Source organism: Anguilla rostrata, chromosome 18 (assembly GCF_018555375.3).
Source record: "Anguilla rostrata isolate EN2019 chromosome 18, ASM1855537v3, whole genome shotgun sequence".
NCBI classification, from domain to species: Eukaryota; Metazoa; Chordata; class Actinopteri; order Anguilliformes; family Anguillidae; genus Anguilla; species Anguilla rostrata.
The window spans coordinates 15,903,707-15,925,094 of NC_057950.1; the positions used below are offsets into that span (position 1 = coordinate 15,903,707).

Consider the following 21,388-nt stretch of genomic DNA (forward strand, 5'->3'; position numbering starts at 1 on the left):
CTTACACAGTAGCTCCCCCCACCCCACCCCTCAAATGTGCCTTAATGAAAACAGTAGTTTCACATGTAAACATTGGCTTCCTTGTGAAATCTACAGTAATCCCATTATAAGCACATTGTGACTGAACTGCAGTATGTTGACATGCAGTACATCTCCAGACTTCTGTGTGTAAGGGCTCCTGTGTACACACAGGAACCTGTGCAAAAATGGGAGGTCCTTGATGTTATAGCAGTAATTTAGACTCAGGCCTTTTGGGCAGAGGAGGGGAAACTACTGATGGACAGTTGGCCACGCCTTTCAGACAGACTGACAGGAGTAGAGCTGCTTGGTGAGGGAGCTTCCGTCTGTGGTACTGTTCGTTTGATCTCCTCCCCCCTCCCCCCTCCCCCCTCTCCCCTCTCTCCTCCAGTCATTCCTCTGAAGAGTGAGCTGTCCTATAAGATCCTGGAGAGAGGCCGTATGCGTTTCTGGGTGCAGGCAGAGAGCATTTCCTCTGCCGTCACTTACAAATTCTTCAAGAATGACAAAGAGTTTGTTAACAGTGAGGTAGGCTCTCCACAGGGCTGTGTTCTGTGCCGGAAGAAGCACAACGATGCAGATCTCTTTATATTTGTTATTGCATAGCTTCTGATTCTGAAATTGATGGTACATATTCTCGTTAGCTTTTATTTCTAATTATAAAACACATGGTTATTGTGAGTGTTACCATTTCAATGGCCATGACATACTGTTACTTGCCATAAAATTAATATATAAAGGATGCATTATTAATGTATGTCCTAAGGCCTGGATTCAATCCGCATTTGTCTTTAACATTTCGCTCTCCATTAAAACAAAAAAGGTTTTGCTTCGTAATTGGCAAGTATGAGGAAGATGTATATGTATTAAAAAAAGACGATGTTTTTTGGTTTTAGCAATACAAGATGAGTCACGATGTGGCCACAGGCATCATTGAGATGGTGCAAGATCATTTCACTGAGGACAGTGAGGGAACCTACACGGTCCAGATTCAGGATGGGAAGGGCAAGAACCAGTCCTCTTTGGTCCTGATTGGAGACGGTAATATGGTTCTCTTACATGGCTATTCTTCAGCAGCTTTGACTCCCGGGATTTGCAGTTTACTGAGTGATTCTTCATGTTTTATCTTGTTTTGTTTTTTATAGCTTTCAAGGCAGCGCTTGCTGAAGCTGAGTTTCAGAGACGGGAGTACATCCGAGTGAAAGAAGGTACCACAGAATAGAGGAATAGCCAAAAGCTCAGCTCTTAATCTTTTAACAAGACCGACATTGCCTTTGAGAAACTGTATGGTGTAATTTATGCTGGATTTTTTTAAAACTTTACTAAGAAAACTTAGTAAGGTTAGAAAAGCACAAATCCAAGCACACTCAAAGCACAAACCCTTGCAGTGTGTCAAAATCCAATCTATAATATTAAATAAAAAACATCTGCATGTATTAAAATCATAATTCAATCTTCAATAAATTACCATAACAGTTGCCAACTTATTTCTCACTAAATCGCACTAATCAGGATAATGATGCCATGCCATAAAGTGCCACATTATGCTGCAGCATGTACATAATGATGTCATGCCCTAACGTTTGACATTTTTATGTAACTGCATATGAATTGTGCTTGGAAGTGCCAGATTACATTGACAAATTGCGACAATGTCATGCCACAATATTAGAAGTTTTGGATTGATTATGTATATCTAGGGCCCAGGAAAACCCCAGGGCACTGTGTATATGCCATGATTCATGAGGGCGCCAGTCAATATTCTGTCCAATCTAGTTATGGGCATTATGGACCTGGATTCAAACTGTCCTTAACTTTGATGTGCAAATAAATGCTAGTGTTCTTTACACAGCCAATGTGGGGTTTGTTGAATGAAAAGTTTTGTCTCCAATTTACAACTTTAAGAACAAATGTTGATTGAATCCTGGCATTGGTTTTGCAGAGAATAAACCATGATGCATGGCATGCATACAGTACTGACTGGTAAAACAAGGAGTACCTTATTTCATTAACTTCAAAATGGTTCACAAGCAATTTGAGGATTGCAGTACTCTGGTGGGGTCTGATGGCCACTAAATATAATGGTGCAATTGTTTTAACTGATTAAGATGTGAGTTAAGAATGTACAAGGCAATGAGTTAATCATCATTTGAATTCTGGGATAAAAAATTTTTTTTTTAAAGTTCCCGAACTCCCCAAAATGTGATTGTAAAGAAGGTAACCAATTGTATTTAATTGTCAGTCAAGTTGCTGATTGAAAAGTGATGCTTGAATCAAGGCCTAAGTGTCAGTATCAGTCCTTTATTAATGTATTATAAAATTAATAATCACGTAATCATGAGCTGTGCTTATGAGAGGTTGTTGATGTCCAGTTATGACAGCATAATAATTTAGTGACAAAATTGCAATTACACATTATTAGACCAGCAAAATCATATTAGGAATGTATACTTAAAATACTTAAAAGTATACTATAATTAAAATATGATTTTGTTTCATCATTGATCATATTTACACTGACAGCCAAGTAGGACTAAACATTTAAGTTTTGTGGCATGAAAAAAGAGAGTGACCCAAGCGAATGGATGAAAAGTGAATTTAGGTAAGTCTGAAAGGCAGTAATTTACCAGCAGGGTGATGGAGAGGGCAGGGAAATAAAGTGAGGGCTTAGAAGGTATACAGAGTCTGGTTCAGTGGCAGCTGGTGAGATATAAATCTGGGAAGCAGAGTGTTCTCTGATGAAGTTTATTAATCATTTTTCAGTTTTTTATTGTTTCGCAAGATTAACATGCTTGCCATTTTAAGCAATGCTCATACATTAGTGCGTTTTCCGTGTTTGCTTTCGGCAGCATTAGTTTTGTGCACGTAAAATGAATTAGTGAAGAGGTTGTAGCAATCACACCTGTCAGACAGGGTGATGTTGCTAGAAAGAGTGTTGCCGAAATAAATTCTGCCTGACTAAGGGGGTCAGCTCATTTGGCTCTGTGGCAATGTGTTTATATTGTGGAATGGAATACCTAGCCTTGGTTCCCATGTCTCACAAAAAGGGCATATTTAGATGATTAACTCTATTCCTAGTGTAAACTATATTCAGCAAAAGGCGATCTAGGGCTGGTATGGGAAACACATTTTTAAATGCTCAGGACAATTAACAGGTTAAACTAACATTTTCTGCTTCCCTTATTTATTAACCATTAGCTGCCATTTCACCAGATAATGCCACTTAAACTAAATGTGATATTTCATGCTTTACATCTGGATGTGAGGAAGATTGAAGAGGCATCTATTGTAGTGTTGACGCAAAAGAAGATTTCGGCTAATTAACCCAGGAAGACAGCTTTGCTTTTGCGACACCTTGCAATTAACTGAACAATGCAGCTAAATGTCTTCAGCTGAAACATGTATTTAATTACTTGTGAATTGATCTTGAGCTGCTAGTAACGTAAGCATAGCTTGAAAAGCTTGCCATTGGCTTATGTAATTATAACCTTTTAATTTTACTGTGCAAGCCAAGTCATTCTGAACACCAGTATTTGCATGGTGATTCAGTCAGATGCTTTTTTTGGGTGTGTTATCACTTGGGTGTTAAAAGGATACCCATTTTCACTAATTTAAAAAAGTGCCTGTCGGTTAGCTTTACTCGCATGCTATTGATACCCTAATTTGAAGATTATGTAGTTTTATACAGTTTCACTCTGTTCCAAAAGTCAATAATAAAGACATTTGAAGTCACTTTGTCCCACTGTGACTTGTTTTCATACTTGGGGTTGAAAAGTTCTGAAACATCACACACCATAAGTGATAACTTGCCAGCTATTTTAGTCATTTAGTATTAGAATGATGTTTCTGTGATGTCAGAGCATGTCAATGCAAAGTAACACAATACGTAGTTTGTGTTTGTAACTAAAAGATGCGTGTGTTGTTATTCTGGTGAATCTGCTTGTCAGAACTCAGTTTGCTCAGTTCAAGTACTTTCCTGTCATTAGCCATTGTTATCTTTGCTTCTTGCTTGATGACCAAAACTATTGCTTGCGTTTTTACTGTATGGAGAGCATGCAAATTGCAACTGTGTGCTTATCTGAGTGAAAAAGCATGTTACGAGTAAAGAGATGTCAGTCATGCTGGATAGCAAAGGTACTGAACATGCAGTGGCCCGTGGCATGATATTAAATGTAAGAATGCAAGACTGGATTATGTTTATAAGCTGATTTGAGTGTCAAAACTGAGGAAAGTTTGCATGCCTATCCCTGGGATGGTAAGTAAAGCTGAATTTCTCTTTAGCTTATATTCCATAAAGTAAATCATAAATGTTAAATGAAAAAGGTTGTTTAATAGATGGCTGATAAAATCACTTGCATTGAAAGAAGCATTTGGTTTTCCACTGTTTGTTTTTGCTGTGCAAGATTACATTTAAAAAATTGTGTTTGTTTGTGAGTGTTTTGTATTTGTAAGATCAGGTGAACTGATAGCTTTTGGTTTCTGTCCATTGCCAATGAGCTTCACATCTTTCTATGATGCATTTTCTGAACCCAAAATTGTAGTCACTAGTTTAATATAAAGTAATATTTTAAAGACTAATATTGTAGGATCATGTTCTGTTTATTCGTTATTCATTTTTATTCAGTATATATTCATTTTCATTTAGGTGTTGCAAATATGCAAAAAACACATATTCTATTTGTTCGTTGCAGACTTTTAATGTACCCGACCAGGAAAATAACATGGTATCACATTTCCTTATATATTTTATGCTGCAGGTAGTAGTAGTGCACGTTTTTGGATGGATCACTAACAATAGTAGCACTGCTCATCTACCCAGCTAAGGGACACTCGCTGATTCCAGTATGGAATGATTGACAGGATGGAATAGTGAGTGTGGGATTTAAATAAATGTGCTGGGATTTTAGTAAATGTACTGGGATTTTAGTTTAGAGTAACGTGGGAACAAAATGGATGGTACCTAGGAGTGTGATATCACATGAAGGCAGTCAGTATTAGCCAGTCGCCTCCAATACCAGCCAGTCACCAATTTTCCAGTCTTTAGTTGTACCCCCAGTGAGGTATATGCCACTGGTTGAATGGACCACACACAACTGTCTCTTTCCCTCATGGATGGCCTTGTGAATAGCTCCTCCCTGGATCATTCTAGTGCCATTTTGTCAGATTGCTTTGTGCCTACTTGGGTGTAGCTAAGCATCTTTTAGCTTGTGTTTCTTTATTCAGAATGACATTCAGTACTTTCACTGGCACACACTGAAACTCACTCAGACTACGAATCAGTGTCACTGGAATGGCCCAGGGAGGGAGAGAGTCCTGACTCATTCTCTTTCATCCAAAGCATTGCCAGTTGCTAATATCTCCAGCTTCACAAACACAGTCTCCTTTCTGATAGTGATGGGCGTGTGTACTTAGGCTATGCTAAACGTACAAAAGTAGAGGTCTCTTCTACACTTTGTACATAAACCGACAAGTTAATCCCAGAATTCAAAACTTGGCTAGGCAGCATACCACATCATGGCCTTAAATCCATCAACATTTATCCTCAATTTAACTGACCTGCAGTTAAATGTAATTGTCAGTTTTTATTTTTCACATACAGTGTGGCAAGTTCTGCAATAACCAAACTTTTTTGTGGAGAAAAAAAAAATCTAAAAGGAATTTACTTATTAGAATGAACCTGTTGCTGATTGAAGACAACAGCAAGCCACTATTCCCCTTTTAAACACTTAGACAGTCAATACATATCTAATAACAGTATATAATATTCTGTATACTACATAGTAGTGGTCTTTACCACACTCCTTTGAAATGAATACATTCATACAGTATATTAACTAATAGTTTTATTTACTGCTGTAATTTACATTGAGTGAGTGAGACCTAATTTTGACATGTTTAGGCTTTCTGAGAGGGTGTACTAGATATGCACAAGCTCATCAGCTTTATTTGAGCATGAAAGCACTTTTTAGTATTTTAAAGTGCTGTTCTCATTATGACAAAATGTTGCCTTTAGACCGTTATTAAATTTTCAAGGCCAACCAATTTTACAATGTGATTACATTGTCTTTTAATTTGGACATTTTAATCACAGCACTAAATAGCTTCAGCTACCTTAGTTCTCTTTAATCATGTGTTTATTGTCAGAGGTTATCAGGTGGTGCCAATGCTGCAGTAGCAGGCCATTTAAGGTAAAATTGAATTCAATTTCAGAGGTGGACCGCCATGACAAAGGTATTTTAAACAGTTAATTAACTTACATTAGTGTACTGCAAGACACACACACACACACACACACACACAGGATTCTGTTAACACAATGTTGACACAGCACCCCAGACTACTGGCATGCTTTGGTTGAGACTTGGTAGAAAGTAATTTCATGAAGCCATACACAAAGAGGCCTGTGAATGCTTGTGAGTCATTCTATTTCGGAAGAGTTTTTCGCTGTTGAGTTTTTTACTTGTACATTTTTGGTGCATTAAGCGCCATAAACATTGGCAGGATTGAGGTATCAATCAATCAATTATTATTATTATTATTATTATTATTATTATTATTATTATGTACTGCACATAATTCATGTAATCAGCATATATCATCAATGTGAATGGGACACCAAGTTTATAATGGAGAACCATGTGAGGCTGTGTGCACATTATGTAGCAAGAGCGTAATAGGGAGAGAGGTTTTAAAGGAATGGTCATTAATAAGGGCAGAACAAAAGAAAATTATTTTCATATGATCACACCTTTCCTTCCTTTTTGAATTAGTACAAAGTAAGCTTTTAATATAGATTCATAGCCATGTTGTTAGGAATAATTTATGTTATGATGATCAGGTGTCCTAGAGCAGCATTTCAATGCAGTACTGCAGAATGTAAGGGTACGTTCTTGAGTTCAAAGGACATACACATGCACGTACATGCAAACACACATACATCCTAGCCCAATGAAACATATAGGCGTGTATTTTTTTCTTTAGCATGAATTACAAATATATGAAAGTGTTTGTAATATTTTTAAATGCGTTACGGTAAGTGTTTTTGATGGGTTATTGTATACATGATAGACCTACTAATTATTTGTATGTTGAGAGATTGCTTGTTAGCCTAGCTAACTTTAATTTAAAAATAGTTAACCCTAGAAATGCCACAGCGATCAATTCAACCATTGCCACAAACATCTGTCATGAAATCCATATGGCTCCCACTTCGTGACTTTTCCTAAACATATGTATTTAACATTGTGATATAATTTGAATATCAATATTGAGTAAGGAAATAAAATTATTAATTTTCACTTGTGGTGATGAATGGTCAAATTGACCATCATTTATCTCGCATGTATTCTTGATCATTTTGACCGCTGTTGCAGAGGGACTCCAGTAGTAGCCAGCTGCAGCCCTGCAGAACGAGCCACTGGCTAGGCAAAGCCTGCAATAGTAGCCCTAGGTTTTAGGGCCTACCTTGTAGTCATTTAGCTGTTTGACTAATGAATAAGTTTGGATACCGAAACTCGGTAGCAGTATGACACCGGTTCCCATACAACTGGTACCTACCAGACCAAATCTCAATGCACTTTTCAGTGCCGTCGTCACTAACACTGCCGACTAATCCAGTGACAGCAGGTACCATTAGCAAGCTAGCTATAGTTAAACTCAAAGGGATTCAAACAATGGAACTTGCCTTTGCAAAAAAGAAAGACATTTTTTAATGTCGTCATTTGCTGCTTATTGAAAGAAGGCAGACTAGTTTAAGGCCAGTACCATTTGTCAGTTTTGCCTGTGTATCCGTGTATCTTGCAATTGGCTACTTTGATCAAACTACTTTGATCAGATGTTGTTTTTGGCAGAAGATGTAGCTAAATGTCCGATGGGGAGAATTATTTATTGTGGGAATGTGATGATGAAATCGGCAAGAAAAAGGAGAAGATGTAAAATAAGCCAAGTGTGGGCCTTTAGGTGGACGTGTCCACAATGTTAATGTTCTGAAGGGCTGAGAGTCTGTGGTCATTGTGGTTATTTGTGGCCATTTAATTATGAAAATTTCAAGTTGGATTAAATTGGATAATTTCCATTGTGATTTCATAATGATAATTTTTATTATCATTATGATTCATGCAATTCACTTTGAAGTGTAATTGTTCTTGAAAAATTGCCAGTGCCTTTTGGGAAATAAAATGAATGGGAAGTGTGCATTGGGACTTAGGTTCTGGGGCTGAAATGTCTGAAGTGCTTTGAGACAGTGGTCTCAAAAGTGCTGTATAAATAAAACTGAACTGAACTGAACTGAAATAATGTGGAGAAGTAATATATGAGACAATGGAAGTAAATCTGTTTTTAAAGAATAAATCCAGCATCCTGGTAAAATTAACTCACTGTGAGTGTTAAAAAATGTACTACTTGACAACATAATTTAATTATTGCATTTATTTCTGACATTTAATATTATTTGAATTGTTTGAATGAAATATTGTGTTGTACAGACACTGCTGCACATTATACACATAATTCAGGTGCAGTTATTCGTTTCTTTGTCAACATGCACATCATCTAAGTGAAAACTCACCTTTCATTGCAGGCCCCCACTTCTCCGAGTTTCTGTCTGTCCATGTGGGAGATGATTGTTCCGTCACGCTCCTCTGCAAGGTAATGAAATATGAAGTTCATCATCTCAACTGAAGGTAGACTGACCTGCAGTGCAGTTCAATGTGTGTTTACAGTTTGTTCAACAGGTCTTTGTTACTGAGCATAAAGGCATTCTTTAGCCATTACATGAGCTATTTGAATTTATTCCACTCTATTTTAGCTTCAAATGTCGTATCTTTCTGTAGGTGGCTAACCTCAAAAAGGAGTCTGTGTTCCACTGGTACAAGGAAGCTGTTGAGGTTGAAGCACTGGTCGATTTAACATCTGGAGTTTGCAAACTCCCCCTCCCCCTGGTATCTATCTGTCTGTCTGTCTGTCTGTCGGCATGTCTGTCAGTCTCTCTGTCTATCTCAGGAGGGTTAAACTGATTGAGTAAGACTACAGTTGCTCTTCTAGTGACTGAGTAATACAGTGCAGTCTTGCATGTCAGCATTTATACAGCACTTTCTATGCCTGAAAGAGATCAGAGCAACAGAGTGTTCCCTTTCTGCCCATAAACCTAGAATCATGATCTCTTCTTCGCAAAAATGTTTCAGTATGCTGTACTCATGGGAAATGAAGTACAGACTGTCCATTCTGTCATTTTTAACACTGGAACCCCCCTTCTCGCCTGGGTTCTTTATGTGAACATGAACCTACTCTTCATTTGGGTTGCTCAGTGAACCTATTTTTTTTCGAACATTATTCTCTCCAGTTCTCCAAGAAAGACCAGGGTGTGTACAGAGCTACAATCAGTGATGACCGAGGAAAAGATGAGTCTCAGATCAACATTTCTGGCCAAGGTATTTTTCTTCCCTCCCAAGTTAAAATCAGTTCACATTTTATGAGCGTCTGTGGCTTCCGTGTACAGAATATGTAGGCTGTTGGTCAGCACATTGGCATTCTGGTCAGCACATTGGTATTTCAGTTTTGACCAGGCTTTACACATGTTAACCTCTTCTTTTGCTGTTACTTCTGTTTTGTAGTGTTTGATGATATCGTCATTGAAATCACCCATCTTGCTGGTATGTATTCCTAACAGATTTTCCAAGATGCGTCAGTATAAGATTACTTATTTCCTCTTTTACTGATTTGAGTGTTTATTGGTTCATGGAAGCTGAACATATTACTCAAAGCTTACATATTTGGGCTGCTTAGTTTGAGAATTAAGTAAAGGTTGAAAAGCCTGAAAGTTTGGCTCCAACAAAACAAAATCCCCTGAAATGTCAAAAGTCTTAAAGCAAATGTACATTTTCTGTGAATGAATAACAATATATAACATGCTTTATTTATGTTAGACCTTCATCTCAATATAATAGCTAAATAAATGCCTAAATTATGCTAGAATTGTGCATACATCACATGAAGTGGTGACTCAAATGGTGAAATGTTGCAATCATATTGTATTTATTGTATAGTAATCATTGTAAAAATGCAAGTTTTCATGTCATATTTCCCTCTTTCAGACCATGTCACCTCGTTCTGATCATGAATGAGCCTATTCCAACTTAAACTTACTCAAAGTTCTGAAATTCCTACTAGAACAAGTTAGTCATTAAAGCATAATGTGTACAGATTGGATACCACTGGATTACCCTATGTAGACACCATGTGTGTGGCATACACTATGTGTGCATCTACAGTGTACTGTATATAAGTGCATGGAATATAAAACGCATTGTTGGGACATTAAGGCTTACAGTGCCCCTTTTGTCTCTGTTAAGGAGTTTCAGCAGGTGATTTGGTGATCCATTGCACCGCAGAAGGCATTCGTCTGCAGTGCCAAATGAAATATTACTTAGAAGAGATGAACATCAATTGGTCACTCAAGTATGCCCACGTTCTGGTTTTCTCCTTGTCATTTTTCATGAGAACAAAAATTATGTAAATGGCCAATCGGGAAAAATTCACACAAAAATGCATTCCCAGGCTTAACAGGAGCTAAGCATGTAAATGCGATTTGAGATCAAGTATAAAATCATGCTTCTTTGACATGAGGATTAAACAGGGTATTGACAAAAAACACTGGTATTAATAGCTGTCTCTTTTTGCACTGTAATGTGGATGCTAAGTAAATCAATCCTCTTTAGAATCAGCCTAATGTTCTGCCCAAGGCAGTTTTGATACAGAGCTTGACACCTGGGGTATATGGATGGACAGAAACTCTTCCCTTAAGCTACAAGATGGCTGTTGGCAAAAATGACACTGATTGTGATGTGGGCCAAATTTAACTGCATGTTTGGCATAGCCCCCACATGAATGTAGTGAGGAGACTCCCCAGGGCCAATCCTCCTGTGTGTTTCCCATTAGCACAAGTTCACAAAAGGAGCTTTTGTTCAGATTGACAATGCGCTGCCTCTCTCATCTTTCCCCTGATCTGTCAGCCATTTTAAGACCTTCCTGTGGATTCCAGGGGAGGGATTCTGATCAGTCATTAAGTGCACGTCTATTTGTTCAAGTTACTGAGTGAACTTGTTGTGAATATGACATTATCAACAGGAGAAAGGATAGTGAAGAAAAAAAAGAGCAAGAAGCTACTTGTAATGACAAGACAATTACTGCAGCGCACAGAAAGCATGCAATATGATGTGATTTACTTCAATAGTCATAATAATAATAATAATAATAATAATAATAATAATAATAATGTTATTATTATAATAGAAGTAAAAATTAATTGCATACTTTGGAAGATTAACAATATAATCACTGAAATTTTCACATCCATATTTTTAAAAAATGGACTTTTTTCCAGATACGTGTAGGTGTAAGTTTATGCTTATGTGTAAATCTAACAAGCATGTTGACACCAACATCTGATGACATTGTACAAACATCCATGTAGCTGACCTATTGACCATTTTCAATAATTTGACCTGTCTCCTAATCATAAAACATATTACCAGTTGCATTTTTTACCCAGAATGTTAATTAACATTTACGGTGTGTGTGATTTTGTTTATTCATGAATCCTGTACTTGAATATCACCACATGCATAAAGTGACCCCCGTCTTTCACACTTTCAGGGCCAAAAAACTATCAGCATCAGAACATCTGAGGATTGGAGGAACCCCACAAATGGCCACCCTTGAGATAGTGGAGCCTACTGATAAGGACAAGGGCACGTACACCATTGAGATTGTAGATGTGGAGAAGTCACACACTCGCACTGTCGACCTTTCAGGAAAAGGTGTGTATACTGGAAAGCTTGGTGCTTAAACAAAGCCTCATGTGTCCCACTTTAAATTAATGACCATGAATCCTTGGTGAGGTAGATAGTCACATAGTGTACCAACAAAGATCTTTAAGTGTATTGATTGCTCCTATGCCCTTATTTGCCCTGATGGTCGACTCTGAGACTGCAGCTTGAAAGGTGTCCCCCCCCCAATGTACTGTTTGTGAATTATCATCTAGTCACCAAACACAAAAAGTATAAAGAATAAATAGATGTGATTGGCAGGATATGCTTTGTGTTACCCTCAACTTGCCACTGCACGAGCATCTCCTAGCAACTCACCAGGTCCCCAGCAATAAGCAGCTGTGTTCAGTGAAAGCTCCACCTCTCAATTGCTGCAAGCTGTCCTGTTGGATGCCGTAGATGCTTACCTCTACTTAAATGAGCTCTCCTTTCAGGCGCATACTGAATTTCCAGTAAAAGAGCTGTCCACTCCACTTGCTGTGTAGATCATTGCATCTGAACAAAAACAGAGGATACTGCTCCGTATCTGAACATACTTCAACAAATTGGGCTCTGAAATGATGAGAAACACAATGTCAGAGGTGTGATCCTGGCTCCCAATTCTGTCTGTCAACACAGTTTGATGACAAACAGAATGAAGGGCTGGCCAGTGCAGGGTCATGCAGTCAATAGACAACACTGACAAGACCAAGAATGAGCAGTCACAGGCACAGCATTGCTACCAAAAATAAAATAAATTTAACGCCTTTTAAAAAAATAATCAGTATTCAAAAGTAGGTCAAGTCAAGTCATGTACTTCCAGCTTGTCAATCGGTTTGTTTTTTTGTACATTAATACAAAAAAATAGTTTGCATATTCATAATTTTATCATACATTTCATCTCTTCGCTGCAGCTTATGACGACGCCTATGTGGAATTCCAGAGGCTCAAGTAAGTAGCCCCTCTGCCTACTGTCCTCATTTACGATCAGCTGATCACTACCCCATACGGCGAGCAGTCTCACAATGCCAAAGCTTAGGAGCAGCGTTTCACTCTCTGTGATAAACAGACCTTTGTGCCTTTGAGCCCATGTTAATACCCGTCTCCTCTTTTCCCTCCAGGGCTGAGGCCTACGCTGAAAAGAGTGAGTAATCTGTGTTGGCGCTGGCACGCCGGAGCCCTGTGCTCGCTGTCCATTTCCACTCGTGAACTCGGTGGCCCATTTTAGGTGCTAATTGTGATTGTGTGAATTCTTAGACCGTGGACAAATGGTCGGTGGCCTGCCTGATGTTGTTACTATCATGGAGCACAAGGTAAGAATGGATTTACATTCAGTTCAGCTAATTACTGCCACGGGTGCTAAAATAATAAACCTATACTTTATAGATTTAATAAATGTAATCATTTTTTAAACATAGATTTTATATACATTGTTAAACGTACGCATAGACCAGTTTGTTCTTTACTTATTTGACTTGGCTTGCACACTGCGCACACACACACACACACAATATATGACAATTCATATTGTGCAATGTGCTGAGACTGATGGAAAGATTGATTAGTAAGGCATCCGCTTGAATTTTCGCGATGTCAGTGTGTAATACGATGCAGTCCGACCAATTTTTCCGCTTGACAGCTCGTTCAGCAAGTCTTAACTGCGGGGAGCCAAATTAGCATTGGGATTGAGCGACACATAGAAACTGGTGAAAAGGCCTCATCAGTATAGCACGGCTAAACGCGCTCTCACCAGCAGCCTGGCTGTTTGTCCACTTTAATTCAGCCGTAGACTCGTCCCGACCTTAATATCATCCAAATTATTGCCATGCTGAAGTAATTGCATTGCAAATCTACAGTGTCACAGAGCCTCTTACTGCACTCAAATCCCAATTACTCCAGAGATGGGACAGACTGCTAAATCAGCTCCTTTCCTAAGGAGCCCTATGCTGGGGGCTCTCATATCCATTCATGGCTGCTTTATATCAATTTAATTTGTCCCTGCCCTCACAGCCAATTGTTGGGAAGTCACTTGAGCCTGGCCTTGTGGGTGACGGCCAGGAGCCAGGGCCTGCAGTGCAGGGGAAGCCTGTCCTTGTAGTGGAGTTACTCTGACACATGCGCTAACGCTGCAGGGGCTATAAACTCTATAGTGGGTAGGGCCCCAAAAACTGCACGTCTCATTCATTTAAACAAGCGCGGCAGGCCGACACCACAGTACTGTAGTAACCTAAATATCCTGCCGGTAACACATTTTTTATCACATTTTTTTGCGACTGCCATTTTACCCAGTAGTGCGAAATGTGTGTAGTGTACACTCTGGATTTTTCTTGAATTGTGCACTTTATAAACCAATTATTTTACTGCAGATACCGGCACCACACAACACCATACATGTTTAAGAGGGCTGCTGCTTACTTATAAAGAAGTGCCGTATGTTTTCTATAGGCCACAATATAGAATGTAGCTGCACCCAAATTAATTTTTTAAACATTATGTAAGATGACCTTACAGAAATGAACAACAATAATAAATCAATCAATAAATCAAAGCTTTTCAAAAGCTTTTTTGATTGCAATACAAGATGCAGATCTACTAGTTGAAGGGAGGTTGTTCCATAGGGTGGGTGCTAGGATGGAGAATGCGCGATCAATCTTTGTGGCACGTCTAGAGCGGGGAACACCTAACAGATCTTTGCTTGAGGATCTAAGTGCCCTAACAGGGATGTACAGTGTATAAAGGGAACTGGCTCACAAGACCCCTCATAATAAATTTAAAACCATTCAGTGAAAAAGATTTGGACAAGAACCATCTGTTTTGAGGGGGAAATGTGATTCTGTATTTTTGTGGGTCTGTACCTCTCCTGTCTCTGCCCCACCCAGACACTTAGCCTCACATGCACGGTGTGTGGAGACCCTAAACCCCAGGCATGCTGGTTCAGGAACGACCAGGAGGTTGACCCCGATGACCACTTCATTATTTCCATGGACTCGAGCAAGTTCGCCACCTTGACCATTAAAGGGGTTACCATGGAGGACTCTGGCAAGTACACCATGAGCGTGCAAAATAAGTACGGCGGTGAGGCGGTGGACGTCACCGTGGCCGTCTACAAGCAGGGCGACAAGATCCCCGAGGTGAAGCCCGTGCCCGCACCCAAACGGATCACGCCCCCAAAGCTGCCAATCATCATACCAACCACAGCCACCAAGGCCCCGCCCACTCCCCCTGCAACCAAAGCTCCCAGCCCTGCCCCAGCTGGTAAATCTACTGCCGCCCGTGGCATCAAGTCCCCTGTCCCTGGCAGAAAGAAGTAAATAACCCAACATAATTGGTATACACAATGCTTGAAAAAAGCTGCCAAATAAAAAAATAATTTATAGCATGTGTCTTAAAGTAAATTATCACAAGAAGGTAGATGACTGGAGATCATTTCTCACTAAGGAGGCAACTGTGTCCCCCTGTCTTCCTCCAAACATTAGAAGTGGCGTCAAAGTAAATAATTTTGAACAGAAGGAGTCTGGTTATTGTTGGTGCATTAGCACACTGTAAGGCCTGCATTTGCGACTGATTGCAGCAGAATGTGTTGTGATGGTGGAGGGAGGGTGGAGGGGGGGCTTGCTCCTGAGGTGCTTTGGTGAAAAATGACCAGCTTTTGATGTTTAGTTTTAAACGCAGAGTTTTCAATTGGCCTGTGGAGTTTTAAAGCCTCTGTTCCCTGTATGTGTATGTGTGTGTGTGTGTGCGTGTGTGTGTCTGTGTGTGTGTGTATCCCGGAGCAATAGACCCTCCGCTTGGCCCCCAGCAGTAGGGCCAACAAACCAGCATCACTGTCATCACTCCAAATAAATCAATTCACTCCCACGCCGAGTTATGTGTACTCCTGCTTTGAGCTAATAAAAAAATAAAGATTAATTCTCTCTGTGTTGTCCTTGCACCATTTACAGTAGAGGCTCAGAGGCAGGTTCAGCTGGGGGTGGGGGGCCATCTGAGCACATCCTAAAATTGAATAAAATTCCAACTTTTCTCATCTTTTGTCTGCTTTGGTATTTTAGTTTCTAGCACTTTTTCCATTTCTGCTTTTTTCATTTTGTGAAAGTAATTAATTCACAATGGTAGAGGACATTTGATCATTTTAATGATAAATTGCTTCTTGTAATCATTACACTTGAATAGAAATTCTATTTGAATAATTAAGATGCAAGAAACTGAACTTGTTTAGCCTTTCAAATCATTTTAAATTTAATTCTAATTAAATCATGCATATTTAATCATTGAAAATTATTTGCTTAGAAGTTATGGGTTTCCATGGTAAAGTAAAACATCCATACATTCTTCATTTTGACCTTCCTCTTCGGATCCCATTTGAAAGCCGCATTGTGACTTACTGTGGCTCAGTAATAAAAAAGACATTATCACCCTTACCTGAAGCCAAAATCTTGCAAGAATATAACTCAAGGACATGCTTATTTGTATTCTGACGGCAAGTGCAGTACACCCAGTAAGCCCGTACAAAGTGGCTGCATCCTAGCGACCACATGGGGGCACTGTTGCGTCACAGAGCATGCCGGAGCAAAAACACCACACCAATCCGAGTGAGCATGACTGGCAACACTCAGAATCACGTGCTTCACCTTTTACGTGTATCGATTTGGCATGCCATAACCAAATACAGCAAAAATATATATCTCCATGGCCACATTCTTCTGGTGCAAAATAAAAATAAAATAAGGGTGGATTGTATCAACACGCAATGCAAACATTCCACGACACTTAAAATGTATTCAGGATTTCAAGTGATACAAATCAATATACTTGAGCTTGAAGTATTAATCTGACGTTTGCAATGAAAATGTAAAAATTGTCAACAGTGTGGACCAATATTGTGGATTATCCTGCGCACCAGTGTCCATTTTAGACAGGTCTATAAGGTAACCATTACATCTAGTACCTTCTGCTCTGGGCCAAAGCTGAATAGTTGTCTGTGGGCATTGTTGTGCAACCTGTGATCCCGTCAGAGTTTTATGAGAAGGGTTGCTATGGGGAATCTTTATTTAAATGGAATTTGCGATTACTTTGAAGTAGAAACACCGTCATTGTTAGCGTCTGTAGAAATGTGAGGGATTTTTGCTCTTCCAGATAGGGTGGGTGATGTCCCTTTGAAGATATGCTATTCTCCTCTCTGCCAAATAGAACAATGGGAACAGAAATAGCAGAGTACCTTATGAATGCGGCATCGACTGAAAACAGTCCTCACATGGAAAAGGAGATGAGAAAAGGATGATTTTCCACGTATTCAACAGTGTTTCTTAGACACTGAAGGCTCAGTTTCCCATGCTTGCTCTAAGCTGTGCAGACACATGCATGCAGTTTATTTTCAAAACATATGCACAAAACCACCCTTTTTGACTAATTGTGCATGAATATATTTATACAGACACTGTCAGATATGAAGGATGATGTGGGTCTGTATTAAATATCACAAAAATATATATTTTTCTTGCCTGATGTTGTCTTAGAAGCAGTTTAATAAGAAGCCTGTCATCCTGTCAGCCTATTCCAGCTAACTGCCTCGACATTTTATGGAATTGCCACACCTCGTTCTGTCAAGAGCAGGCAGCACAAACCTCTTACAGGTTTGTTTTGACCAAAATATTGCTTGGACTTGAAATACCCTTAGCCACAAACAGCTATTCAGTAAGAACAAGCCTCCTGTCCTCAGTGCAGAATGTATTTTCCAACTTCTGTTAAGGCCTTGTTTGTTGTGTAGCATACACAGTGCATGGCTACTTATGCAGTTATTTATTTTATTACCTGATTTTAACTAGGTAGGTCAGGAGAGAACTTTAATTCAGTGAATGTGAAATTGTGGCAGCTCGGTAGAAGCATTTGCTTACGGTAGAATTCAGCTAATCAGCAGCAAGCTAAAAACTAGGTGGCTAATTTCTGAGAGGTGTTCTTTAATTTATTTATGGGACAGTCCATCCACCTTTTGTGTTTTGAGCATTATTCAGACAGGCAGAAAGCAGGGAGGGTAACACAGAGAAGGAAAGCTAACAAAGTCACATAGAGTATCTTTTTAACAAAGACGGCCAGGACCATCCAGTTTAAGCATCCTATATATAAAACATTCAGATAAAGATACTTCAGCTTGTCCACTTTCATATAGGACATTTTCAAGTTGTCAAAATATATTTCTTTAAAACAGGTGTCATTCTGTCATAGGGTTTTATTTATCATTTGGTCTCCCTACAGACACTGCACAGAGCAATATTTCATAATAGACAGAATGCTTTAAAAGAGATACACTTTGCATTAAGTTAATGATTGTATCATTTCTGGAAATGAGAATTGGTACTTGTTATCACTGCAGTCTGTGAAGTACAAATAGTTTGTTACTAAACTCAACACTTATTTAGCCATTTTCATACATTCACAAGTGAACATCCACAGCTTTGTGTTTAATGTTTTTAATTACATAAATGCTACATTTAGGAAATAATAGTTAAGACAAGGCTAAAAAAGACTCTAATGTTTTGCCTTCCTGGGAGAACTTGTGTTGATTTGCTGAACGGAGTCTTATGTAACCAAGAATCACCACAGGTGCACAAGCTAATTAGAGAGGAACTACAAAATTTTAAACTCCTCGAAAACATAGATGTGGTCACTCAACTCAAAGGGAATAACTTTGCCAACCAAAACAAAACAAACAGGGGTTCTGTTTCACCCATGAGGGTGCCAACTGAATGTTTCAATGAAACTAGGAAAGTCCCAATGAAACTGGAAGAGTTCCAGTTTCCTACCAGCCATACACCATAGATGCTTGCAAAACTTGCCCCAGAAGGGACAAACTAAATGAAAAGCCAAACAAAGTGAAGTTAGGAAGTAGCAAAGTATCTTGGCTAAACTAAAAAGTAGAATCAGTACACTCTTCTGTTGGCTTTCCAGTGGCCCCGCTAACACACACTAAAGCATTTCAAACCCCCCTCCGGATGTACTGGGCCAGCGGGTCTTAAATACCAGCTGTGACAGCACAGGTGAAACATTCTGACTAACGAGGTGAATCCAATGAAGAAGCCCCATACCTAACCAAAATCCACCTCGAAATTGAGAGAAAAACACAAAGCATGCAACGCAATCACAGCCGTTTTCAGGTCAGCTATTAACAGGTACTTATCTTGTAGCAGCAAATCCTAAAAGCAATATACATTTGAAATATAAATGGACTGCCTTCTTATCTCAGCCCTTTAGATTAAAGCAGCGATGTACAGATATAAAGAATTCAGTAAAACACTTCAGGAAAGATTCACATCCGGTGTTTTTAGTTAGGATGAGGCTAAAAGAGTCAAATGTTTTAGTGTATTGCCTTCATTAGTAAAGAGGTGTTGTATGCTGATGGCAGTCTTAAATGGCCAACTTTACAGCATCACCACAGGTGTACTAACTAATTACAGAGGAATTGCCAAACAACCTCTAATTTTCAGGTAGGCTATTACTGAGCACTTAACTCATGGCAGCAAACCCTGAATGTTGTTGCTTCATGGCATATGTAAAAGCTGGAATAAAAGTGAAATCCATTTGTGTTTATTTATCCATTAATCGACTGATTAATTCAACTAATGGGAAAAAATGAATAACTCTTCAGTTGACAGCCCTACTGTCGCACAGTAAGTGTGTCTATTAAACCCACCCAAAACTAAATTGAATCTTTTCCACATTTTGTTGTGTCAGTGCCAGTCCCCCCACACAATACATTATATTCCACATTCAATCTCAAGGTGGGCATTTTGAAAAATGTGCCCAAAAATTTAATGTGGAAGGGACCTTTTTCAGACATTTTCTTTCACTAGTACTGATTTTTAATGTGAAATTACAGTAACAGATTAATGCCTTGATATCTGTATGTGATAGCAGATTACTCAAAGAACACTCATTTATCAGAGGGATTTTCTGAGTGAGCAGTCAGACCTTATGGTACAGTACAAACACTAGTGACATCACTGTACTTGGCACTTCAATAGATATCAGTTTAGCTATACTTATTTTATAATTAAGCTATTATTTGGTTGGTGATGACATTAACTTTCTTTTTTTGGTTGGCAACTCCATTTAAATGAGCTGTTAACATCTCTCTCTCTTTCTCTCTCACACACACATGCACACACGTGCGCGCGCACACACACACACACACACACACACACACACTTTATACAGGCTGTCTGTCCCCATGCAGGCAATGTGTTTCACAACTATACACACAGATAGCTGAACAGTTTGGGGGTGTACTATGAAGAAAGCTTAATATACCCAGAGTTTCTTTGCGTTAGGAGATGCCTTTTTCCGAAAGAAAGTTGATTGGTCAAAGGGCAGTGCTTTTATACGATTTCAGTCTGTTAGCTTGAACATAACCTGCCCTGGCCCAGGTTAACCGTGTAGCATAATTTACCTTGGTGATATACCCCAATTAATAGTGAGTCAGCTACGAGTCATGTGAGTGATCATATGGAAATGCTTGGGTTAAATCTTAGCTTGCTAGCCCCTAAATTTTTCTTCATAGTATACGCCCCTGGCTCTCTTTCTCAACCAATCACCATTATGCACCAAAATCTGGAAACAAACATATAAAAAATGCAGATACAAACACAGACACAAGAAAACGCAAACACAGACACGTACAGACATAAATACAGACACAAATACAGACATCATTCCTTCTGAAAAAGTTACACGACTTTTATACTGTATTTCTTTTCAGTAATTCTGTAGACGCTCTTAATGCATGTATGTGTAGAAACTGCACTAAGGAACACCCTCATCCATATTCATTTGGTCCCAGCAGTCACCAACCGGTCCACTGCAGGTCAGATTTTAAAGCTTTTCACAGTAGTATGCAGACACCACCATCTTCACTTTACTCTCTCTGAGGGTGAGTGTTCTCTAAATGCATTATGGGCCATCCTTCTCTTGAGAACAGTACAGCTGTTTACTGCTTTTAACACCACAGTGCCAGCAAAGCAGAGAACTACACAACGCAGACACCTGTGGAAAATAAAGCTTTACTATGTGTGCCATTTGCTAATGGGGATAAACCACAAAAGAAAAACAATGAGCAGATTTGTGAAATGCATATATAGTGAAATTGAAAACTATTTAAAAACCATGGAAAAGGTCGCTGCACATTACATGAGCACTTGCCAGGTGAACAGACTCTAATGTAACCGTAAATGTAGGTGCTGGTTAAAGCTGTCACATGCAGCCTGCTAATTCCAACAGTCTTTGTTACAGAAGTCCTTGTTACGGAAAAGATATATATATATATATATATATATATTGTTACCATATCAATTACTGTCAATTATTTAAATGGGATATGGTTCTCAACTTCAGACCCCTGCATGCTGTGAGCCATGGTCAATTCTGTCTGTTCTTCTGCTGCACCGGCATGTTTACTACACTTCTTATTCTAGCCCCACTGCATTTCAAACCAATTTAGTGGAACCAGTGATAGCGCACGGCCTTCCTACGTTCCAGTGCATTTGATTCTCTTGCCTTATTGCAAACATGCCACAAAT

General features: G+C 39.1%; 1 protein-coding gene across 2 annotated transcripts in view; it reads left to right on the plus strand.

Moving 5' to 3' along the window:
* myom2b (myomesin 2b) overlaps positions 1-15,731 on the plus strand; it is a 36,567-nt gene extending 20,836 nt beyond the window's left edge. For both annotated transcript variants that reach the window (XM_064317299.1, XM_064317300.1), the window contains 13 exons: positions 410-546; positions 915-1,059; positions 1,164-1,226; positions 8,597-8,664; positions 8,850-8,957; positions 9,359-9,446; positions 9,630-9,668; positions 10,368-10,473; positions 11,671-11,834; positions 12,737-12,773; positions 12,944-12,966; positions 13,080-13,135; positions 14,702-15,731. In XM_064317299.1, coding sequence (XP_064173369.1) covers positions 410-546; positions 915-1,059; positions 1,164-1,226; positions 8,597-8,664; positions 8,850-8,957; positions 9,359-9,446; positions 9,630-9,668; positions 10,368-10,473; positions 11,671-11,834; positions 12,737-12,773; positions 12,944-12,966; positions 13,080-13,135; positions 14,702-15,133 — 1,466 coding nt within the window. In that variant the 3' untranslated portion in view covers positions 15,134-15,731. The remainder of the gene's footprint in view (positions 1-409; positions 547-914; positions 1,060-1,163; positions 1,227-8,596; positions 8,665-8,849; positions 8,958-9,358; positions 9,447-9,629; positions 9,669-10,367; positions 10,474-11,670; positions 11,835-12,736; positions 12,774-12,943; positions 12,967-13,079; positions 13,136-14,701) is intronic.
* Positions 15,732-21,388: the final 5,657 nt, after the last annotated feature.